Raw genomic sequence first — 23,694 nt, 5'->3', positions numbered from 1 at the left:
GGCTTCGGCTGCGTACGCCCGGGGCCGAAGCGCGCCGGCAGCTTGACGCCTGCTGGGTGGGCCTTCCTCCGCACGCCGCCGGGTGTCTGAGTCGGCGGGGAGGCCTCTGGGCCGCCGTGTGTGCGCCCACGCCGCGCGTCCCGACGCGATACGTCTTCGGCGCCGCCGCTTCGCGTCATGACTTCCGGGAGCCGCGGCCGCCATCTTGCTCGTGCGGAAGAGCCGCGACTGGGTGGGAGCCCGGAGCCGGAGAGTGCGGACGGGGCGGCCGCCGCCATGCCGTCGTCGCCGCTGCGGGTGGCGGTGGTCTGCTCGAGCAACCAGAACCGTAGCATGGAGGCCCACAACATTCTCAGGTAGGCACGCCCGTGGGACGCCCCAGCCAGAGCTGGCGGCGGTGGCCCCGACGGAAGCCCGAGGGGTGCGGGTCCGCGCTTGTCGGCCCTGGGGGCGCAGCGCTACGAGGAGTGGACTACGCTCGGTCTGCTGCGCGGTGCCCCCACGTGTGCGTGGCATCGCGGGAAAGTTCGGGGTGTGAGCCCGCGTTCCCAGGGTTCGGGAACCTCACAGGTCCGGGCATATCCGAAGGTCCGGCGCCGCGCGCGCCCACTGTGCGCGCAGGCCCCTGGACCCGTGAAAGTGGGGTACCCGGCAGAGACGGCCCCCCGACCAGGGCTGATCCCAGACGCTGGTGTAGGAGACGGCGGCCGCCATCCAGGGCGTGTCGTTCTCGATCTTATCTGCCGGCAGCGTGCAGGACACGACTGCAGGACAGGAGGAGGCCAGGAGAGAGGGGAAGGGCCTGTTTTGTCCACTTCGCGAGTTGTATGTTTGCTCCTAGCGACGTTCTCAAGTCTCACGGAAACCGGCCCCTTGGGAGTCTCCAGGCGGTGATTTCTGGACCTGGTTTGGAGCTTCGAGTTTCTGCTTCAGTGCGAACCCCTCTTTTGGGACCCCAGTGGTGCACGTGTTTTGTACACGTGTATTTCTGCTTTTTACAGTTTTTTTCCTCCGTTGCTTGCACTGCTCGTCAGGCCAGTATTGACTCTCCCGAGTAAACTTGAGAGACGCGGACCCGCCCCTCGCTCCGATAGTTCGTTGAGGCCGGAGGCGTCAGCGGCACCGTCTGCTCCCAGCAGTTTGATTCTCCCCAACATCTACCACGCTGGCCACAGCGGTCGCTTAGTGTCATGTTTCAAACTAGAAAGTTACTTTAAAACTGGAAGTGTGCTAGAAGTACATTGCGGTAGGCCATATTCCCAAACTGCATTTTCATGTTCGGTCCTTTAAAATCTGGTGAATTTAAACAAACAAATACAGCATTCACACCCCTGGGGAATCATTCGGGGAGAACGAGAGTGAATATTTTAAGTTGGGGGAACAGTTGACATGGTTCTGGGTGGCGATCCTTTTGACAAAGTTGGGCTGAAATCTTTGGAAAGGAGAACAACTTTTTTCTTTTAACATTTATTTATTGAGTTTCAGGGAGAGAGAAAGAGTGGGAGAGAAACATCCATGTGTGGTTGCCGCTCACACGCCCCTAATGGGGACCTGGCCTGAAATCCAGGCTTGCGCCCTGGCTGGGAATCGAACCGCGTGCCCCTTGGCTTCGCAGTCCCGCACTCAGTCCACTGAGTCACACCAGCCAGGGCTGGAAAGGAAAGCTTTTTAAAAGTCACCTGTAGCAACGTTGTTAGCGAAGTCAGCGCCAAAGCCTCTGCTTTCCTGAGACAGTCACTGCAGGGAGACAGGTCCTTTCCGGCTCAGGGGACCGGCCACCCCCAGGGCAGGGAGAGCGCAGGGCAGGGGTTCTGGGGGGGCTTTTGCCCAGGTGACTGTCTTCCACGTTTACCCCTGAAGAGCGTGGGCTCAAATGGGGACGAAGGAGGGAGATTTAGGCAGCGTGGTACTGACGTGAGTGTGAAGCTGTTTCAGGCGTGAGTTGTGCGTTTCTGAAGTGCTGGTTGGGGGGCCGTTTTCCTTAGTTAAAACAGTAGTGTCCGGAAGATGGCGCCGCCCCCCTCACCGAGGGAGAAGCGCTGGAGCCTCGCCCCACGCCGTGCGGTGAGCGGTCCGACTGCCGCGCGTTTCTGCTCGGGCGGACAGCTGGAGTCGGAACACGCCTGCTCCTGCGCGGCAGGTGGCTGCGAACCGCAGCCCGGGACAGAGGAGTCACCTGTCCCCGTGAAGAGACGTCTGGGTTTCTTGTTTTTCGGTCCTACGACGTCAGCAGCCTTGTGCCTGGTAAACGTCGTCACCCTCGTCTGGTGGTTCCTTTGGCCTGAGTTTTCGGAGGTTGAATTGCTGAGTCCGAGGTAGACATTCTTCACCTTTTAATACGTTTCTGTTGGACCGCATTCCGGAAAGTAAGTATTTATAAAATTCTCGCTTCCTCACAGTCTTCTTATGCGACCTGGGCCAAAAGGTGGGTCTCACCTGCCTTTAGTTTTAAAGTTGTTGTAGAGATTGAACAACTACTCATGTCATTTCCACTTCTGAAAAACTGCTTACAGAGTGATGTAGTTGGATTTTTTAAAAGCATCTTGAAGAAATTTATGTGAAGGTTTTCTGTTACAACTTGGAGAACCTTCAGCCTTAAAGGTGATTCGGTGGAAAGTGTGGGAACGTGGCACAGACTTAAAAAGGGAAGTGGTGTGCAGTCTGGTCCCAGCCAGGGCGGGTGCACAGGGCGCTGCCGACGTGAAGCACCGGAAGGAATGCCGTTAGCTGGGCACACGCAGTAGGTAGTTTATTTGTGAAGCCCCGCTTCGTTTTCTTTTTGCCTTGGTGAAAATTAGCTTGGACTGTATTTTCCGACGAGTCATTCCCAAGTGCCATGGCACTTTCTAGAGCTAGTCGGGGTGCTCCCTGGGGTGATTGTGTTTGGTCTTTTGAGACTAAATTGCTTCAAATACATTCTCTTTAGAGCAATTCATTCGTTTTCTTGTTCTAAACTGCGCCCTATTTGTTAAGAAGCCTGTTGCTTTTGGAAGCTACAGTTTTCGTTGCAGCTGTTTGGAACGAATTTTACAGACAGACGCCGGGCCTCGCTGGGCGGGGTTCCTGTGTCCCTGTGCCCAGCGTCCCGGCGGCTCTGGGAGATGCACAGAGGCTGCGCACGGGGAGGAGCAGGCCAGCCGGTCTCTCGAGCCCCTCCGTCCGGGGTACTTCCCGCCCCTTCCAATAGCGCCCGGATGGCTTCTGGGGGCACCCTCGCACCTGCGGAGGGGCACTACCTGGAGCCAGAAGCCCCAGCTTCTGAATGACATCGAGGTTTTGGACCCAAGGGGCTGTGGCCGTGGTAGATGAGTGACAGGATTGAGATTCAAGATGGAAGAAACCGGCTGACGGAGGAGCCCAGGGTGTGGGGCTCTGTTGACGTCTTGTGATTCTCTGGTTTGGGAGGGGTTCCCAACTCTTAACATTGTGGCTAGAGAGTGTGGGCCCCAAGGCACACTGAGAGAGAGGTGCTTGGGCTTCCGCCTGGACAGGAGCATCTCAGGGCCACCTGAGCTCACGCGGTCAAAACTGGCAGGTCCTGGACACGGGATGCTTCCAGGCATAGCGCCAGGCACCTCTGGTCCAAACACACTTCCAGAAATCCCTTACCAAGGAGCATCAGCTGGGCCCTGGGGCCACACCTCTGAGACCTCAGTTCTGGGAACATTGGAAGAAAGTCACTTGGAAGCCACGTGGGAAGGTCACAGGGTCTGAAATTGAGTCCCGAGAATGGCAGAGGACACGAAGGGGTGCCTGCCTGCTACCATGTTCTCCTTCCGGGGCTCTGAGAGACTGTGTGGTTCCTGTTTTCCGGGGCAGGGCCGAGAGGAGGCAGAGTTCCGTGTGAAGGCAAACGTTGGGACAGAACCAGGTGGACCAAGCATGGGAACCGCTCCAGCAGCGGGAGCAGTAGGGTCTCTCCAGCCTCTTGGTACACACAAGAGCGGGAGGGGCCCCGAGCAGGGGCGGCGGTCAGTCATTTGTCCTTGCCTAGGACTGACCGCTTGGTGCTGAGAGGAGGGGCCCCGGTGGCCAGCAGAGCAAGGTGGAAGCCAGGGTTGGGGCGCAGGGCCTGGAGGGGAGACGCCTAAGCAAGGCACCAGTGGGGCGGCCTCTGGCATTTGTGTCACAAGTTCAAGCTGCTCTGCTTCGCTCTTGACCTTGTGCGGGAGGGTGAGAACAAATGCTAGAAGATGCGTATTGAAATGTGCGTAGGGCCCACAGTTTACTTGTGAGCGCGTACGTGTTACTGGGGTGTTGACAGTTCAGAAGCATGTCTTCCCAGGCATTCAGGCGTGATGGCTGGGGAGCTGTCCGTGCGTGTACCCTGAGCACGAGAGTACGAGGTCACGTGGTAGAGGTCTGTCTGTCTAGCAGAGGTGCCGTGATGGGTCTAGGGCAGCAACCCCACCAGAGCCCCGCTTCTCGTGAGGCTGGCGGTCACAGCAGAGGAGAGAGAAGCACCGTTTCTACTGAGCCTCTGGCGGTTGTCCCGCATCCGCATCCGTGTGTCACCTCCAGCCGTCAGGTGGCGGCGCCCCACAGTTCACACTTGATGTGACAGGCTCTTTGCGGAGGACACTCGGTGCTCTTGGAGACACTGGGAGAACCTGTGTCTGGAGGGTTAGTTACCGGTGAAAAGAGTGGGCCCTTGAGACAAGGCCGCAGGGGCGTCAGGAGTGTGTTCTGGCCCCTGGGGCTTTCCCGTGACAGACCGAGCGTCACCCTGTCCTGTCCAGTCGCTACACCAGCTCAGAGGAAACGGCACTTGTTGGGGAGGAGTGAACCGCACTTCCTGGGGTGTTTAAACATGCTCGATGAAGATTTTGGAGTCCAGAGGGTGGAGGATGGCACCCGGCAGTTCCCTCCAGACAGAAACCTGGCCAGTGAGGAGCCTTGCCCAGGGCCCGCTGGGTGGGGGGTGGGGCCAGGTGACCGTGGGGGCAGTTCACGGTGGGGGTAGTTCACGGAGAGGGTGTGGGCAGACAGAAACGGAGGGTGTTCCACCCGGACACCCAGTGCCGCCTGGACCCAGCGGGGCAGGGGAAGGACCCTGCGGTGGTGTCCCCCAGGCAGGTCAGACTCAGGTGTTGGTGGCAGGTGGCAGGTGGAGGGGAGACCCTGCATGGGATCTCCCCCTGGGAGCCCTGTGGCAACCTGTAGGTGGCGTGCCTGCCGACCCCCAACATCAGACACTGCCCAGGGTCCGTGCCCGCCACCTCCAGGCCCACCCCTGGGCTTTCTCCCTGCTGTGCTGCCCACTCTCCCAGGTGCCAGGTGTTCTGTTTATTTTCTGGCCCCCAGCTTCCTCCAAGGATCTGAGGAGAAGGCTTAGGTCTGTAGACGGTTGCCGTGCCCCAGCACATAGGAAGCCCTGCTGCATCAGAAGGGAGTGGCGCACCCGCCACTCCGGGTGGGGGTCTCCATGTTCGAGCTGCCAGCAGGGGGCGCCCACTGGGCACTTGATAATGGTATGGAGAGTGGCCCTGCCCGGGCCGCGGTGGTAAGTTCTCAAGCTCTGGCCGAGCGCCTGGGAGCAGTGACGGCACAGAAATAGCCGAGTCACGTTAAAACGCCTGTTTTTACAGAGACGCGCGAACTGGATCCGTGTGAGTCTTCACGTCTTTGTTGGGGAGCTTGTTGCTTTTCCCATTGTTGCCCGGAGGGGTTTTGGGGACTCCTGGAACGGGCTTTTTGGGTGGCTGACGGATCACAGGAGAGGGGTCTTGACTGTGTTTCTTCCTTTGACCCTAAAGGAGCTCTCTCTCCAGTGCCCCCTTCACGCTCTGCGGGCGCGCCTGAAACGGGACGGGCTGCCTTCCAGACCAGCCCCGGGGCAGGTGCGGGTGCTGTGCGGCACAGCGCCGCGTGGGACCACAGTGTACGTGTTGAAGATACTTGGTTGCATCCTGGCTGGCGTGGCAGGGTGGGCTGAGTGCCGGCCCGTAAACCAAACAGTTGCTGGTTCGATTCCCAGTCAGGACACCTGCCCAGGTTGCTGGCGCGAGAGGCAACCGCACATTGATGTCTCCCTTTTTCTCTCTCCCTTCCCCTCTCTAAAAATAAATAAATGAAATCTAAAAGTGAATAAATAAAGTCTCTAAAAAGTAACTTACTGCTACAAAACGCAAACCATCCTCTCAGCCAGTTGGAAACGCGCCCGTAGACTTGGCCAACGCGGGTTTGCCACAGGTGTCTGGTTTGTAGTGTCTGCACAGCACAGTGGGGGGGCTGCTCCTGTCTGTGGTTTCTGTGGTCTGTCTGAGAGGGTCCGAGCTACTGCCAGGAGGTGGGACTGTCACCTGAGAGCCAGGCGAGACCTGCAGGCTCTGAGCAGCCCAGGCAGATTCCCGAGCACTGAGCCGTGGCTCTCACACCTTAGGTCGCTCCTGGCCATAGGTGTTACCTCCTGGTTAGTTCACACCTCTGGCTGTGTGCTTCCCGGACCTGGCTGTGCCCTCTGCGGGGACACCCTCGTCTTCCGCTGGGCACAGGCCTCTGTGCCACATCCTGTCCTCCCGGGGTTATGGTCCCATTTCAGAGCCTGTGTCCCCCCTCCTCAGCGGGAGAGGCAGCTCCTGGTCTTGTTGGCCCTGCCCCAGCGCCCTCAGGGTCACCCACACCCACACAAGGGAAGTGGGTGGTAGAGTCGGGGTGCAGCTGGGTGCCCCGCTTTCCCATGAGTCCCTCCTGCCCTCTGGTGTAAAGCCTGGTCTCCATCCTTTGCCACAAAGTGAACTCAAAGGAGCCCTGCGGGCCACCAGGTGTTTGTCCCGCGCAGACGCAGGCTGGTCTAAGGACTGGTCCACTCTTGCTCCTCCATGTAGGTTTTTCACCTCAAACAGCCGTTGGGCTGCTGGGGCGTGTCTGGCGTCTTTTTAGCGCCTGTTGGCCTTTTATGGGGCAGTGGTCACTCCTGGGGGAGCGTGACCTCCAGGGAAGCAGCTGCCAGGTGACCTTGTGTGACTACAACCACCGTGGAGCCAGGCAGGCAGTTGGTGCCTGTTGCTGCCTTGATGGCCACACTCCCACCACCGTGGTCACCGTGACCTCGTGCAGGCTGGTGCTTCAACAAAACCTGATCCTCGTCCTGTGTGCCCCCTGACGGGTGAGGAGCCGGCTCTTGTTCGGTGAGGCGGTCAGCGTGTCCGTGCTCGGTGGCCGGGCTGGCACCCTCCTGTCCCAGTGCACGTGTGTGGACACCCTGCCTGGCGCCCTTCCCGCCAGGGTCTGAGTGTTGACGAGACAGCGGGACTGTCACAGTCAGTCGAGCGGCCCGGTCAGGTCTGTCGCTCGTTGTCTCCTGCTCCACCGTGTCCTTGACGGATGCTGGGGGTCTGTGCACCTGTGGCCCCTCACCCTTTCTCACTGGCAGGAAGTGCCCCCCTGTGTGAGCGGCCTGCAGGCTCCCTTTGTAGCTGCCCGTCCCAGGGCTGGTGGCAGGTGCGTGGGGGAGTCCCAGCGGGGAGGGTGGGTGGAGGTGCCTCACCCAGAGGCCTCCTGTCACCCCCACAGCTGCATGAAACCTCCCCACTCGCCACTCAGCAGTGATCGAGCATGTGCCCACTGCGTGCTGGGGACCCCGCGCGGAGGGCCCTCTGTCTGTTGTTTTCGGTTTTGTGCAGCTTCTGTGTAGCTGCAGGGCTTTTTAAACTCTGAATAAAGTGCCCTGGCTGGTGTGGCTCCGTGGACTGAGTGCCAGCCTGTGAACCAAAGGGTCTGTGAACCGAAGGGTCCCTGGTTCCGTCTCCAGTCAGGGCACGTGCCTGGGTTTCGGGCCAGGTCCCCAGTAGGGGGTGCACGAGAGGCAAACCACACATTGACATTTCTCTCTCTCTCTTTCCTCCCTTTCCCGCTCTTTAAAAATAAATAAAAATAAATCTTTAAAATTTCAATAAAGTATGGCAAGTGAGGGATTTAAAAACTTGTTTTAGAATATCAACAGTTACTCATTTTGTCCATTTCCCATCTCGTGCCGCCTATTCTTAGGGTTTTATGTCTTACTTAACCCAGCTGTGACCTTCGTCTCCCCTCGTGTCTTTCAGCAAACGGGGCTTCAGCGTCCGGTCCTTCGGAACAGGGACTCACGTGAAGCTCCCAGGGCCGGCGCCCGACAAGCCCAATGTATACGACTTCAAAACCACGTACGACCAGATGTACAACGACCTCCTTAGGAAGGACAGAGAGCTGTATCCCAGCCGGTCACCCCTGGGAGACCCCCGCGTGGTTGTCTGCGGCAGGTGGGCCCTCAGGCGCAGGTGTGATGCCGACCCGCATGTGGAGGCGTCCGGGAGGCGGGTGGATTGTGGCCGCAGCTTCGCCCTGTGCTGAGTCGGGCACATGCAGAGCAGACACCCTCCTCTCCTTCCAGAGAATTAAGTCTGTTCCTGATGCCGCTTGGACAGGGTCAAGGGGGTGTAGGGCACGCAGGCGTGCTTGCGTGACAGAGTCGTGACGTCACACAGCTTAGATGGGGTGGCAGGAAATGCAGGCTCCGTTCCTTTCTGTACTGCAGGGCTGAAGAGACTGAGGGGCTCCTTCCTCTGGGGCACTCGAGGCTGGTGGGGTGCAGGTCCCCCAGGCCTAGTGAAGCTCCGTCGGGGCGGGAAGTGTCTCGTTACCGTTTTCTTTGTGGGGTTATCTGCCATGTTCCACCTGCCTACAGTCCACCTGACCCTCCACAGACAAGAAATAGCTTCTCTCCTGCCTGCTCGGGAGGAAGTGCTCGGTGCTGCGCAGCATGTCCAGGTCACGTGCAGCGCCGTGGTTTTGGTGCCTCACACGGGGCTGCGCAGCTGCCGCTGCAGATGTCTAAACGTTTTCATCTCCCCTGAGGCCCCGGGAGGCCACTCATTCTGGTCCCCAGCTCTCCCAGCCCGAGGCCAGCTTGCTCTGGACACGCCTCTTCCGGGTGGCCTTGCCTCCAGCAGATGGCCTGTGGCCTCCTGGCGGCCGCACCGCCGGGGGCGTTTTTTGAGACCTGACCACGTGGCAGTGGGTGTCGGACTGCGTTGTTTTTAAACAAAAGCCAAGTTTATTTTTCCGTTTCTTGCATTAGAGTATTTCTAGATGACATTCTTGGCCTCAAACTGCCCATTTTAGGTGCACATTTTCCCCTTGGCCATATTTTTTCTCTTCCCTTTGCCGTGGAGTCGTCCTGAACCCAGAGCGGCTTATGTTTGAATTGCTTCCTGCAGGCGTCAGTCGGGCTCCTGGGGCCGAGGCTTCGGGGCTTTTCCTTCTCCACTCGGGAGCTTCCTCCCAGGGCTCTCCAGCTTCCATGGTCGGGTCTGTGGCTGAACCCTGTGCTCACTTGGAGAGCCTTTGGTGGAAAGATCAAGTTCTTTTCTCCTAACGTAGTGATGACCAGCCTGCAGCACGGAGGCGGTGGGCACGGAAGGAGGGCTGGCCTGTCTGCAGGAGACTCGGGGCCAGGCCTTTCAGCTCGTGACTGCTTGGTAAATTACAGAGCCACTTGCCTTAAAGCGAGTAAAAGCCTGCTGCTGGATGTAGTTAGTGTGTTTTCAGTACGTGTGACCAGCCGTCCCGCCACGCAGATTGGGAGCGCAGTCGTGACCTTTCCTGGACCCTGGCTCTGTTCGCATAGTTGGAGACTGAACACAGGAGCCCGTGTCCAGCGTGATTTCTCCTGTGGACCTTCCCTGACCATCAGCTCTGGGGTCAGGGTTTTCTAACTTAAACTGCTTGTTCTTATCTGCCTCAGTTTCATTGTCTTTCAGACCTCGGCTTAATTTATGTGTGTACCGCCTTCTTCACTGTGCACTTTTTTCTTGCCTTGGGTCAAAAGGTAAAAATAAAAACGATTTCTCACACTGTAAATCCCCGCAGCTTCCTGACCTCCGTCCTGGGTGTGCGGTTAGCGGACACGGCTGCTCGGGAGGGGGCCGTGCTCTCTGGGTCTCCTCGGACTTGTTGCAGGCAGGCACACTTCCTCACGCTGCGCGGGGGAGCGGGAGACACTCCTGCCCTGCAGGCCCCTGGCTGCCCACCTGGCACCCAGCGCTTGAGGCCTCGGGCTCGCGCTGGCTTCTGCTTGCTTCCGCTGCGTGTGTCCTCATCTCCTTTCACCCTGGCTGGCAGCTGTGTTTCTAAATAGTTTTTGGAAAGCAGTGTCTGTCTGTTTAACAAGTGAATGTGTTCCCAGAGAACAGGTGATCTGATGTGGCTGGTAGGCCCTCAGGTTTTAGAAAAGCTCTTGTGCTTAAAACATAAGTCGCAGCCTTAAGATGTCTTGGGTAACGCACACTAGTCACTGTCCTGTCTGAGCTGTTCACCTGCTCGTCACGTCTGACCCGATGCCACACGCTGAGCAGAGCCAGTGGCTAAGGCAGCGCCAGGGCTCATGTGTGGGTCTGCACCTGGTGGAGGTGCCCCAGCCCTGCCCACTGCTTTGCATGTCCGCTCAGGCCTAGGGGACCAAGTGGTCCCCCCACCTGAGACGAGGTCTCTGCCTAAAGACACCGTGATGTGAGGCCGCTGCAGCTGGAGCGGGCCCCCGGCCTGGAGTCGGCACGGTCAGGGCGGTGCTGGGTTTCCCGTGGTCATCTTCGTGCAGCCTGCACATTTTGCAAAAACTGCTTTCATTACCAAAGTGAATTCAGATTTGTTTCTTAACATGAAGAACTGCTGGCTCGAAGCTTTCGTTGCTGCAGTGTACCCTGGTGGCTTCTTGCCCGGCCATGGGGGGTCTGGGGTTGGCGGCCTCTCCGCACAACAGGGCCAAGGGACACCCCCAGGTCCACACTGGCTGTGCTTTGCAATGATTTACACTGTGGTCCCGGTCAGCCTGCTCCTTTGTACCCTGAGGTGGCCCGTGGCACTGGAGGCCTCCGTGGCAGGCCCCAGGGTGTGCTGCCGTGGGCACCCAGGCGTGCAGCCCTCCTCCCAGGGCAGGGAAGGCCTTCTGAGGTCTTGATGAGGGGGCTGTGGGCACTGGAAGAGGGTGACACCAGGCCGAGCAGCCCGGGGCCCTGGCCCACCCGGTCCTTGAGGCCTGGAGGTCGCTGGGCCGCAGGCCTCTTTCAGTGGGAGCCAAAAACAAAGGCAGAGGCGCTGCTGCTGCACACGCGACGACCCTACAACCTGAAATGCCGCAGCTGCCCCGGGTCCTGGCTGGGAAGCAGCTTCCCTGCTGAGGAGCTGCCCATCCGTTGGGTGCCCAGGAGGCTCCACTGAAGTGGGAGGGGGCTCCCGGGGTGGTCCTCCAGGTGGGCAGGGGTCAGAGGGGACTCTCAAAGTCCTCAGAGAGGAGAGGGGGCTGCTGACCGTGAGTCCGACCTCCTAGGCTGGGGCTGCCCCTCATGGTGACTGGGATGGGGGCGTTGCCCTGGGCTTCCCTGGTCACGTGGCACTGCCAGCCTGCAGACCACAGCCAGGGAGGAGGGGCCCTGGGCCATCGTGGGGGTGTGTGCCTGAGTTCTCAGTGTCCTCCAGCCCAGCATGTGTGGCCACGCTGTGACCACCTGCACCCTGGCTGAGTCACGAGAGGGTGCTCACTTAGGCCTTTGGGGGCTTCCGGAGGGGACTTGGGCCCCACGTGAGACTCCCTGCCCCATGTCTGACTTCGTTTGATCAAGTTTAAGACTGGAAGTAAAACTAGGTGGCAGGACCCCCATGCTGAGTCGGCTCCCAGGCATGGCCCCCCCTCAGGGAGCACTGACTACGGAGGGTTGGGGTCACTGCCAAGGCGCACAGTGAGGACACGCGAATTAGGTGTGGCAGCATCTGGGGACTGAGGCAGTGTTGGCAGTGACTCGGGTGTCTGTGAGCCCACCTAGTGGCCCTGTGAGGACTGAGCACTGCCCCCCGCAGCAGTGACTCATGCTGGCAGGGGCTGAGGGGGCTGCGGTCAGGGCCACCCTCCTGTCCTGTTCAGTTGCTGCCGGGTGCTGGCTCTGCAGCCGCTTCGGGGTCAGGCGCCCCTTGCTTCCGCCTCCTTGCCCCACCCCTCGGGCTTCCGTTCCCACTGGGGGCCCTGCTGCCACCCCAAGTGTTCTGAGTGTTTTCCTGCCCCTCTTCTCACTTATGTTCTATGGGCGACGGGCCCAGTGAGGCTGGGGCTGTGCTTCCCTCACCTGCGCTGTCCACCAGGGACTGGGGCTAGGGGTGGAAGGCCACTGGTCGGGGCCCCCATTGTGGCCGGGTGAGGCCCTGGGATGCAGGGGCTCTGCTGCCGGGCTGCAGCCTCACCAGGGAGCGTCTGGTCCCTTTTCCGAGTCCTGCCAGCATCATTCCCTTTCTCTGGAAGCACTCAGCCCTCCCCCTCTCCTTCATGGGTCCTGACCCAACTTTAGCGTTTAGTGCCCATGGGGTGTTCTGCCTGGACCTTGCTGCACCCCAGCCCCTGTCTCCCCCCACCCATCTGCCCCCATGGGAGCCAGACTGAGTCCTGCGTGGACGGCCCCGACGTGCTCCTACACGCGGAATGGCCGTCACGTGGTAGGGACCCTACTCCTTGGCTGCCCTCCACAGGTGTCCAGGAGGGACAGTTGAAGTCCACCGGAGCTAGTGGCCTCACTGTGGCTTCATCCTGTTGTCTTGAACTTGGGAAGCATCGTGGGTCCCTGGGAGACAGAAGCATGATAGGAACCTCCCTTGTCACGGAGGCCAGGCTCCTTTGGGGCTCAGCAGGGAACTTGGGGATTGGAAGGTGGGGTGGGGACGGGTGGGCGGCATCCATGCCCCCGAGTGGGGCCCTGGAACCAGCAGCATGCGTCTCGCAGCCCAGTCAACAGCGGGGGAGGTCCAGCCCGCACCTCGCCACCGTCAGCCCCGGGAACACCTGTGTGTGTGTGTGTGTGTGTGTTGCCGGGGTTGGGGGGGTGGCGGGCCCAGGGTTCTAAAGACTCAAGTCTTCACCTGCTGGCAGTCTCGGGGGTGGTCAGCCCTGTCCTCGTCCGGCTCCCGGTGCCTGCTGTCCCCCAGGATGTGTCCTCAGGCTCAGGGCCAAGGGCCAAGCACTGCACTTGGAGGCCACCTTCATGAGATACTTCACTCTCTAAGTGCATCTGAGGGCTGCTGCCTCCCAGCAGCGCCCGGCCGCACACGGACCCTCACGGCCCTTACGCTGGCCCCAGCCTTCCTCTGACAAGGGCTTCGTTGTCCTGGCCAACTGCTCTCCTGCTGGCCTGGCTGCCCTGCTCACCGCCCCCCTCCCCGCCTACCCCTTGTGACCTGAGTGGGGCTTCAGGTGGGGGTCCCTGGGGGTTTAAACCATGAGGGGTCGTGGTGTCCTCAAAGGTGCCCTGCACAGCCCTCCTGTCCCTGGTCCTGCTTGGCTCCACCCAGGACCTGCACCTCTAGAGTTAGCCCCCAAAAATTGTCTAGAAAAGCCTCTGTCCTCCTTCCGCACCAGGGATGATGGGCGGGGTCTGATCCCCCAACTGGGCCTTTCTACTCAATTCCACGACCCTCACCTGGGACATCACCTTCTGGGGGTGGGGGTGGCTTGAAGGAGGATGGAGCTTCCAGAGCTCACAGGAGCACTGCAGCCCTGACTGAGCACCTGGTGGTTGTCCCTCCAGGGATGGGGGGTTGGGAGGGGAGCACAGGAGCTTGGCTGCAGCTACCAGCCCTGCAGGCAGGTGGGCTGCCCTCAGCACAGTGCCTGCTCGCTCGTGGGGCTGAAAGGAGGCCCCAGGCCCACCCGGGATGGGGCTGTGCCTGGGCAGCAGCTTCGTGAACTTGGCCAGAAAGTGTCAAAAACCAAGCACTACAGCTAAGGATCCAGCATCTTTCTAAGTTACGTCTCTTAGATAAACCACTTAAATGTATTGTAACAGCTGCTCTCAGCATCCAAAAAAGGGAGAAATGTGTGGTAACATGAGCTTCTTCAAATAAATCGTGAGAACTTTGAAGTTTGGGGCACATTAAACACATCACCCGGAATGCCCAGAGCAGCCAGTCTGTGTCCCTAGGGTGGAATTGGTGCGGTACTCCTCCCCTGCTGTCCAGAGAGACACTGGGAGGCCACCTCCCGGAGCCAGGGCTCTGTCTCTGTTGAGGAGGTGAACCGTCTCCCTGGGGCCCCAAGGACACGGCCACTGTGTCGGGCGGGGGTGCAGCCCTGTCTGGAGGACCCTGGAGGCAGCACAGCTAGCGCTGGGGTCACCTGCTTGGCACAGACGTCGCTGCCGTGCCCGAGGGGGCCCCCGTTGCTCTCGTCGTCTTTGGTGGCCCAGCATCTCCCCCCAGGACCCCCTTGTGGCTGCTGGGTTTCGGGTTCCTTTGCTGTGGCCGAGCCTGGCTGGGGTGGGCTTTCAGGTGAGTGCTGCTGTGCTGGGGGTGGGGGCCAGTGTGGCCGAGGCGCTGCAGGCCCAGCCACAAAGGTGACGGGCGGGCTGGAGAGACAGGAGAGGAGGCTGCAGGCAGGCACGAAGTCTCTGCCTTCTCGGCTGTGTTGGCCTGGAAGCCGTGGCCTGGCCAGCTGAGGTGGGCAGGTCTACCGACCTGCCTGGTTCCCTGCAGCCTGGGCAGGGTGGGTGGCACTGCGGCAAGCTAGGGCAAGCCTCCTCGGAAGTTCCTTAACCTCAGTGTGCAGCTACACGCAGAACGGCATTTTGCACATGTTGGACAGAAATAAGCGGATCAAGCCCCGGCCAGAAAGGTTCCAGAACTGCAAAGACCTGTTTGACCTTATCCTCACCTGCGAGGAGAGAGTGTACGACCAGGTGGTGGAAGGTGAGCCCGCAGACCCAGCACCCCCACCTGTGCCTGGGCCCTGTGGTCTCCTCTGTCCTGCGTGCCTCTCTCACACCTGTCCTCCCCCAGCCTCAGTGGGCCAGGCAGCAGCCAGGAAGGGCCCTGGCCTGGGCCTTTGGCTGACCGTGTTCTCCTGGGCAAGGCCACTGGTGCTGCCTGCAGCATGGTGGGGGTTGGAGGGCCTGGGCACATGAGGACCCTTTGCGGGGCGGGGGGGGGGGACCTGGTATTCGGAGGGACCTGCTGAGTGCTGCGCCCCGGACAGGTTGTGTGTCCCCGGGGGGGTGGGGCCTGGTGTTGAGGTTTGGGCAGGAGATGCCTGGATGCTCGCCCTGATGTCCACGCTGTTCTGTCCCGGTTAGACCTGAATTCCAGAGAGCAGGAGACCTGCCAGCCGGTGCACGTGATCAACGTGGACATCCAGGACAACCACGAGGAGGCCACCCTGGGGGCCTTCCTCATCTGTGAGCTCTGCCAGTGCGTGAGTATCTGCGCCCCCGCCAGCCCCCACTTGGGGGCCGGGGTCCAGACCCTCTTGCGCGTGAGAGTCTCCCGGTGGAAGTGACTGTCACACAATTCGATTCACGTTCCCGGCATTTCCAAAGGTTGAGACCCAGGCCATGCGAAGGTGCCCCCAGGTTGAGAATTGAGTGGCTGGCTCTGGTTAGTCCACTTGGGGCGTTAGGGTGATAGAAGGCAGTGACTGCTGGTGTCTCGCGTCCATGAAGTTGCCATGTGTCGGGTGTCGGAGGTCCCTGTCACTCCACTCACCCAGTGCCTGTGCAGCCCGGGGCGCGTCCCCCGTGTGCGTAAAACCACAAGGCTAGTAGCACCGTGCGGCTGTCCTCAGAGCAGAACCTCTCTCTCCCATGTGACGAGAGCTCCCAGCAAGGAGGGCCCCATTGCCTTCTTTCCCGCCCACGGGGCCAGCTGGCTGTGGGCAACAGAAGCAAAGAGGGCCCTGGCCAGGGGTGGGCCGGCCCCGGTGCTTCGAGCTCAGGGCCCGGCACAGCTTCGGTCCCAGTGCGCCTCGTGGTGTGTTGTGGCTGCTGGAACTCTGGCAGGTGTGCCCATGATCCTGCCGTCACACAAGAGAAAGGGCTGTCGTGGGGCAGACACATCCCAGAAGCTGCCTGCATGACTTGGGGTGCACTGGGACTGAGTTCAGGAGTGCAGCGCTTCAGAGGCCGTGACTTAGGCTGAGACCAGGGCAGCAAGCAGCCTTGGCTGCTGTCCGGCTTGGGCCACTGCAGGGCTGTCCCCTGACAGCACCTGCTCCTTCAGGGCAGCGCTTGTCCACCAGGGGTGCCCGGCTGTGTTTGCACACTCGTGGGTCTGACACCTGGGAGGGACGTTAGTGGTAGCCGGTGGGCAGAGGCTACAGATGCTGCCTAACAGCCTGCATGGGCTGGCTTCCGCCCTGGGTGGGGACTGTACCTTCTGTGCCCACGATCACCTGCAGCAGCGGGCCCACAGTTGGAGTCCACTTCAGAGCCCAGCCCCCTTCCCTTCAGGGACCCCCAGGGGAGGGCCTGGGGCCAGCGACCGAAGAGAGTGGGAGGCCCTGGTCAGCACCAGCATCAGGGGTTTGGGCCTCAGCATCCGCCAGGCCACGCTCCTGCTCAGGCAGCCGCTCTGCATGCAGATCCAGCACACGGAGGACATGGAGAACGAGATCGACGAGCTGCTGCAGGAGTTCGAGGAGAAGAGCGGCCGGGCCTTCCTGCACACCGTCTGCTTCTACTGAGCCTGCGGCCGCCTCAGCCGTGGTTAATGTTAACCTTGGTTCTCCCCGCCCTGCCTCCTCGCCAAGGGCTGCGGCAGGCCGCCCGCACCGTGCACCCTGCTGAGAAGGCAGGCTCAGTGCGGGCCCACCACCCGAGTGCAGCGCCCCACTCCTAGTGCTGAGTGTGACATTAAAGTTTCGTTTCTTTAAGCAAAACACGGTTCACAGCTCATTTCTCCCAGTGTGTCTCCTTCACTGTGTGTCCCTCCCTGCCCCCGTACCTGGCTGGGGTGTACACACACCTGCTGGGGAGAACCTGCAGTTGTCCAGGAAACTGATGCTGCTGGTCCTCCGCATGTCCTGAGCCCTGCACTTGGCCCCACGCTGATGCCAGGAGGAGAGAGGCTAGGTGCCCCTGTGCCCCTGACAGCCCTCAGGAAGGGCTCCAGGCTATGGTCCAAGGTCTCTGGGTCCAGCCTTCTTCCCAGCACCCAGAAGGCCCTGCCCCTGCTGGGGCTGCCGGCCGAATGGGGCACCATTCCCTGTGGCACCTAGACCCCTCTGTCATCCAGTGTGCCCCAAGCACCCTTTCTCAGTGACCCCTCTGGGGAGCGGGCAGATCTGTACCAGGCAGGGGCTGTGGGTGAGGGGCTGACTCAGGGATGCCTCCCCCGGGCCCCAGTGTCAGGGGGCCACAGGAGTGCAGGCCTCCAGGCTTCCAGGCTGCCCAGCCCAGGTTCCTGGGGCTTCCAGGCTGAAGCTGGTCCTGCCCCCTCTGGGGGCTGTTCTTTGGCTTTTGCTTGACTGCCCTCGGGCTTCGTGTCCCTGGCCTTGGAGTGACACCCCTGGCAGGTTTCTCCAGTAAAGGCAGCTGCTTGCTTGGGCCCATTGCTGCCCGTCAGCCCAGAGCCCCTCATCGCCACCCCAGGGACTCAGAAGGAGGACCTTGGCTGACATATGGGGAGAAGTGGAGGGACAGGGACTCCAGCTCTCTCCAGGGTGCCATTCGGGCTGGCATGTGGGCAGGGCACTGGGGCCCACGCTGACCAGGTGCCCCGGGGAGGGGTCGGGCAGACGCCCAGGGGCGGGGCAGCCGTGTGGTCCCTCCCGGAGGCGGGCGCGCAGGGAGAGGGGGCCGGAGCGCGCACGGGAAGGGAGGGAGGCAGGACCGAGGGCGGAGCGGAGCTCTGCGAGTGCGGTGGCCGGGCGGCCGAACGACCCCGAAGCAGCCTCGTCCCGTGCCCCGCGCCCCCCAGCTTGTGCCTCTTACCCGGCCTGCGGCGGTGGGTGCGCGGCGTGCTGACCTTTGCGGAGGGGCCGGGGGCTCAGCATCGGGCCGGGGCCGGGGGGGCGCCGGGGCCGGGGGGCGGCGCTCCGGCCCGGCCCGGCCCCGCCCGATGTCCATGAGCGCGAACACCATGATCTTCATGATTCTGGGGGCGTCGATCGTGATGGTGAGCGGAGGGGCTTCCCGCGCGCCCGCTCCCGCCTCCCGCGCCCGCGCGCCGCCTGCCACCTCCCCCTCCCGCGCCTTGTTTACCGGCCCGCGCGGCCTGCGCTCCCCCTGCCCTGCCTGCGCTCCCCATTCCGGGCTGCCCTGAGCACCCTTCTCCCCGAGCCTGCGCTCCTCCACCCCTCGGCCTGTGCTCCCCCACTACTCCGCTGCGCTCCCCCGTCCTGAGCGCCCCCACCCCCACCTGGACACCCCAGCCCGCGGCTCCTGGGCTCTGACCGGTCATGGGCTCTTCCAGGCCATCGCGTGCTTGATGGACATGAACGCGCTGCTGGACCGATTCCACAACTACATCCTCCCGCACCTGCGGGGCGAGGATCGCGTCTGCCACTGCAACTGTGGCCGGTGAGTCTGTGCCCGGCGGGGCACACGCGTGATCACACATGTGTGGGGCGCAGGGCCCACTAGGGTGCGGGGAGCCCCAGGAAGGCCTTGAAGGGCCGCGCTAGGCCAGAGGGGCTGCTGAATTCCGCGCCAGCCCTGGGTGGGGGAAGGACTCTCCAGCTTCCTGCAGGCACCTGGGGGTTAGCCAAGCGGGTTCGGGAGGGGGAGCATGCCTGAGTCAGCCAGGACCCCTCCCAAAATGCCTTCAGAGAGTGGGTGATGGTCAGCACAGGCCCCAGGCCTCCTGGTCCAGGGCCTGGAGCCCAGAAAGGCAGCAGCCCGACCTGGCATCCGGGAGGGACCCTGCATAGGGCTGTGCCCACAGAGCAGAGCAGCCTCCACCCTGGACCCTACACGGTGCCATGGACTTTCCTGGGAGCCAGGTACAGGGAAGTGCAGCTGGTCAAGGCGGGCAGGGCCCACCCCACCCCCCCATGGTACAGAGGAGGAACTGAGGCAAGGGGGTGGAGCTTGCTCAAGGTCACCCAGAGAGCGTGGAGAGCCCAGGCCCCTCCGCCCACCGTGGCCCCATCCTGTGCACATGTATGGCGGCGTCCTCCGGGCCATGCATGTCTGTACGTCCGTGTACGAAATAAACATCTCATGAGACGCGAGTGTGTGTGCCGTCTGTGCGTATACATGTGGGTACACAGCACGCATGCACACCCTCGCCCCCACAGGACACCCTTGCACTGGGGCCCAGGAGGAGGCGGACAGAGTTGTGCCCAAAGTCACACAGCTAGTGAGGGACGGGGCACGGACCTGGACGCTGGGTCCTTCCTCCCCGGCCTGCTCCAGGAGTGCGCGCACGCGGGGGATTCCAACGGGCCTTGCTCCTCACCCAGCACGCTCAGTGCCTGGGGGTGCTGGCCGGTGCGTGGCAGCAGAGCAGGCAGCGCAAACACCCCTCACCTGTGCTGGCCAGGAACCGCCGGGTGCTTCCTGGGTGGCCGCACTTGCCCAGAGATGCGTGGGTGCCTGCCTGGGACGCACGACCCCACACTAAGGAGAGGACGGGATCGGCTCACTGCCTCCTGGGGCGGCCCCGACAGAGTGGGTGTAGGCTCAGGAGACTGGAGGCCCTCCCGGGACTGGGGTGGCACAGCACTGGGCCCCGACGCCGAGCTCTGGACGCATTCGTAACACACATTTCACATGTGTGGGCTGTTGTGTTGTGACCAGCGTCTGTGTGCCTGTGAGCTCGCACTGAGGGCAGGCAGGGTGTTTTCAGGGTGTGCTTGCACAGGTGTGTGTGCAGCATACGCAGTGTCTGAAGTACGTGTGGACTCCTGCAGACACACGGGCCGTGCACGCTGAGCCGGACCAGCGTGCACGGGTTAGTGTGTCTCTGGACACAGAACATGGAAAGCCATGCCTGCTATAGACATTGAGTGTTTCTGCGTGTATGTGTCCACATGTGTGTGCTTTGTACACTTCACTACATACAGGGTATGTAAATTCAGTGTACAAAACAGTCTTGTTTATCAACAACATACATGTGTATGCCCGGTACATGGATATAATACAATATACAGTGACTGGTGTGCTCCATGTGGGCCCAGCCACTCTGCAGAGCAGTCCTGCACATGGGGTATCCGTGTATAAGCCATGTACATGCATCGTCACAATGGACTCTACCCATGTGTGTACATGCCATGTACAGAGTAAGCATGCACACAAAGTGTGTGCCTTCTACATGCCTCTATGGAAAAGTCTATGCAGAGGACATGTGTGGAGAGCGATGCTCCAAAGGGCGTGTGCCGGCAGGTGGCGTCTGTGCCCACACATCCATGCATGTGCCCAGAGGGGGCGTGCAAAGCCACTTGCATGTGCATCCCCATGGGGTCCGCACGACACTTGTGCCAGGCAAACACGCACGTGCACATGTGGAGCTCATGGGCCAAGTCCATGGTATACACACCATGTCCTGTGCATGTGGCTGGCGTGTATACATGGCATGTGTTGGGCCTCAGGCAAACACAGCATGCTTGGTCCATGCAGGACACATGCATGTACACATCATGGAAATACGTGTGCACATGGGAGACCTGAGGCCCCACCTCCAGGGGCCTGCACTGGAGGAAGGAGGGCAGGGGAGGAGCCGCAGGGGCCAGGCCGGCAATGGGGCACAGGCTGTTCTCTCCAGCCCTCGGGAGCCCTGAGACAGCTGGGGTGGTCGGGCCCGGCCTCATCCTTCCTGCAGAGCACCAGGGGCATTTCAAGCTCCATTAGTGACCCAACCTTTACAGAGTCCTGCCCTGACCAGGGGTAGGAAGCGGTTGTCCTGAGGGGACCCTATCAGAGGTCCTGGGCCCCAAAGGCCAGGGAGGCTGGAGAGGGGGTGATGGTCAGTGCCATCAGCTCCTGTGAGGCCTAGGGTGCTCTGGGTGACAGGGACTGCCGATGGCTCCTGAAGGGTGTCTTCTCCTGGGGGCCTGGCAGCCGTCTGATGCACATCCTAGGCGGGGATTAATCGCTTTCCATCACTTATTGATGACTCACAATAGCTAGTGACAAACTGATGGGAAAAGCAGTGTTGGGCAGTCCTTGCTGACTGACCCCATAGAGGCTGCCTGCTGCCACTTCCCTGGGCTGAGTTTGGGGCTCCGGGACTCCCCTGACTCTCCAGGGAGGAAGTCAGCATGTGGCCAATATGGGCACAGCAGGGGCCTGAGGTCAGGGAGAACACCACCTGTTCTCCCTTGGGGGAAGGTCTCTTTGCGGGGGAGTGGAGTGAGGCTGGGGGGGGCGGGAAATAGGGGCCTAGCTCCACTGAAGACCAGGCGGAGGTGTCGGCATCTGACTGAAGGGAAGATGGGAGAAGCAGGTTTGGGGAGGGAGGACCTATTTTTAGGTGAGAGTTTGAGGTGTCTATAGATCCCACGTGGAGACGCCGAGCAGGCAGCTGGAGCTTGGAGCAGACATGTGGGGTGCGGGGTGGGCAGCAGGGGCTTTAGGAGGGTGGGGATGGAGAGTTGGAGAAGCCAGCAAAGGGGCTTAGGGAGGAGAACCAGGAGAGGTGGCCTCCTGGGCGGGAGGACCCCAGGTTGGCCTCTGCACTGCTGGGCGAGAGGAGGAGCTGTCTTGGCTGGCAGGAATGGCCGGGGGCTAAGGGTGCGTGGGCCCCGCTGTGTCTTGGCTCCCAGGCCCTCTTGACTGTGGGGAGGACGGGGGACAGACAAACCCAGAGTCTGTTGTCCTGAGTGTGGTCTGCTGGGCAGGGCCTCGCCATCTGGGGTCACGGGGCCCACGGGGCTTCCTGGAGGAGGAGGGTATCCAGGCGGGTCTGAGGCTTGAGAGGGGCCTTGTGGGAGGGTTTAATGTGGGCCTCAGAGGCAAGCGAGGGCTCAGTAGCCTCAGTCTGGCCAGTGGAGGGAGGGGGGGCTGAGACGCAGGGTCCAGGCCTTGGCGGGCAGAGAGGGGCCATGGTTCCAGGAATCCTGGAGCGCTGAAATGTTGCCATCCCACCGTCCACCTAGAGGGGCTGGAGGACATGCAGACCCACGCAGAGATTAGACCCGGGGCACCCCCAGGAGAGGGGATGAAAGGATGGGGCGCTGGGCAGAGAAGCAGAAAATCGGGGACGGAGGAACAGAAGGAAGACCAGAGGCCCAGGCAAGGCTGAGGGCGCTCAGCTTTGCCTGGAGTGGAAGCTGAGGAAAGGGCTAGTGCAGGGTGTCAAACTCATTGTCACTGGGGGACCATGTCAGCCTCACGGTGGCCTTCAAAGGGCCTAGTGTCTTGTTAGGACTGTGTAAATGTAACTGCTCCTTAACAGTTAAGCAAGAGCTCAACGCTGCCGCCAGGTTGAAACAAGGTGGAGGCCGGAATTGGCCCACAGGTCTTGTGTCTGCCACCTGTGGGCTGGTGTCAGGCTAGAGGGAGAGGCCAGAGGGGCGGTCTCAGAGGAGCTGCCTCAGCCCCGTATCCAGCAGGTGGGCTGTGACCCTGCCACCAGACAGGGACACCCTGCTCTGGGCCCTCACCCTGGACTGGTCCACCTGCACTGTTTCTGTGAACCCGTCAGGGTCAGTGACGAGCCTCAGACTGCAGAGGAGGGAGGGCAGACGCACCCCTGGCCAGCTCCTGGACTTCACTCTGACCACTGATGTCACACACTCCCACCCTCTGGGCAGCCTCCCCCTGGGGACTGGGGCCCTGGGCGAGTCACAGGCCCCTCCGGACCTCAGCTCCCACAGGGGCTGCTTCAAAGACCCCAGCAGGGATCCCGCGCGCCCCGCGGGAGAGGTGCCAGCCCACCCTGCCGCCCCCAGGCACCACATCCACTACGTGATCCCGTACGACGGGGACCAGTCAGTGGTGGACGCCTCCGAGAATTACTTCGTGACAGACAACGTCACCAAGCAGGAGATCGACCTCATGCTGGGGCTGCTGCTCGGTTTCTGCATCAGCTGGTTCCTAGTGTGGATGGACGGGGTCCTGCACTGCGCTGTGCGTGCCTGGAGGGCTGGTCGGCGTTATGGTGAGTTCAGCCTGGACCCGCGGGCCCGCCCCTCCATCACGCCCCGCCCCGCCCCACAAAGCCCCACCCTACCACGCCAAGTCCAGGGCCACACCTCCGCACCAGAGCCACGCCCCCCCCACGCCAGGCCTGCTGGACCTCCACACCACACCCCAAGGGTCCCTGAACCCAGCTGACAGCCCGACCACGCCCCTCAACGCCACGCCCCAGGCCAGGTCTCTGCCTGGGCCAAGCCCCACCCAGACCAAGCCCAGACGCAGAAGCTTCACACCAAAGCCACGCCCCCGAGACAGCCCTCCCGCACGACCACACCAGCACGTCGGCCCCGCCCCACCTGACCGCTGCCCCTGGCCACGCCCCCCGCAGATGGCTCGTGGACCTGGCTGCCCAAGCTGTGCAACTTGCGGGAGTTTGGCCGGCGGCCGCACAGGCCCTTCGAGGAGGCGGCTGGAAACATGGTACACGTGAAGCAGAAACTCTACCACAACGGCCACCCGAGCCCGCGGCACCTTTGAGCCGCGCGCAGGACTCGCGGGGCCACCGGCCACCGCGCCCCCGTACATGGGACTGGACAGCCGCCTGGGCCAGGGCGCCCCGGCCGCCGGGCGTGTCCAGCGGAAGGTGCTGTCTCCTCTTCTTTTTATAAAGGGTTTGGGGTGGGGCCGGTCTGGGGGCAGGACACTGGTCTCCAGGGTGGGGCTGGGCAAGGCGCAGGGGCTGGGGGCGGCGGGGGGGGGGCCCCACGTCCTGTAGCCCAGCCTGCGCCTGGCCTGGGACCACGTCCGTTACTTAAAACCGGCTGTTTCCTGTGCGCCCGTGTCCTTCCCCGTTCTGGCAGAGGGGAAGACGGGAGATGGTCTGGGCAGG

The 23,694-nt window shown here is 61.7% G+C and overlaps 2 protein-coding genes across 2 annotated transcripts; both read left to right on the top strand.

Annotated features, from left to right (window-relative positions):
- Positions 1–16,663, top strand: SSU72 (SSU72 homolog, RNA polymerase II CTD phosphatase). Its single transcript, XM_024554141.4, has 5 exons — positions 1–356; positions 8,046–8,189; positions 14,561–14,700; positions 15,084–15,202; positions 16,367–16,663. Exons 1-5 carry the CDS (start codon positions 178–180, stop codon positions 16,466–16,468), a joined length of 684 nt encoding a protein of 227 aa, XP_024409909.3. The 5' UTR covers positions 1–177; the 3' UTR covers positions 16,469–16,663.
- A 956-nt stretch (positions 16,664–17,619) lies between these two features.
- TMEM240 (transmembrane protein 240) lies at positions 17,620–23,496 on the top strand. Its single transcript, XM_053920715.2, has 4 exons — positions 17,620–17,901; positions 18,199–18,305; positions 22,619–22,827; positions 23,194–23,496. The coding sequence occupies exons 1-4, from the start codon at positions 17,845–17,847 to the stop codon at positions 23,340–23,342; spliced, it is 522 nt and encodes a 173-aa protein (XP_053776690.1). The 5' UTR covers positions 17,620–17,844; the 3' UTR covers positions 23,343–23,496.
- Positions 23,497–23,694: the final 198 nt, after the last annotated feature.

The sequence above is a fragment of the Desmodus rotundus genome, chromosome 3, assembly GCF_022682495.2.
Source record: "Desmodus rotundus isolate HL8 chromosome 3, HLdesRot8A.1, whole genome shotgun sequence".
NCBI classification, from domain to species: domain Eukaryota; kingdom Metazoa; phylum Chordata; class Mammalia; order Chiroptera; family Phyllostomidae; genus Desmodus; species Desmodus rotundus.
This window is presented reverse-complemented; position numbering and strand designations above follow the sequence as displayed.

What these genes read in the sequence shown, in the direction of transcription:
- SSU72 (XM_024554141.4), top strand. Translation starts at nt 178, where the DNA reads ATGACTTCCGGGAGCCGCGGCCGCCATCTTGCTCGTGCGGAAGAGCCG. An exon ending in CTTAGGAAGGACAGAGAGCT is followed by an intron (nt 8,190 to 14,560) that starts GTATCCCAGCCG and finishes CTCAGTGTGCAG; the next exon opens with CTACACGCAGAACGGCATTT. An exon ending in TCTGTGAGCTCTGCCAGTGC is followed by an intron (nt 15,203 to 16,366) that starts GTGAGTATCTGC and finishes CTCTGCATGCAG; the next exon opens with ATCCAGCACACGGAGGACAT.
- TMEM240 (XM_053920715.2), top strand. Translation starts at nt 17,845, where the DNA reads ATGTCCATGAGCGCGAACACCATGATCTTCATGATTCTGGGGGCGTCG. An exon ending in TGGGGGCGTCGATCGTGATG is followed by an intron (nt 17,902 to 18,198) that starts GTGAGCGGAGGG and finishes GGGCTCTTCCAG; the next exon opens with GCCATCGCGTGCTTGATGGA. An exon ending in TGCCACTGCAACTGTGGCCG is followed by an intron (nt 18,306 to 22,618) that starts GTGAGTCTGTGC and finishes TGCCGCCCCCAG; the next exon opens with GCACCACATCCACTACGTGA.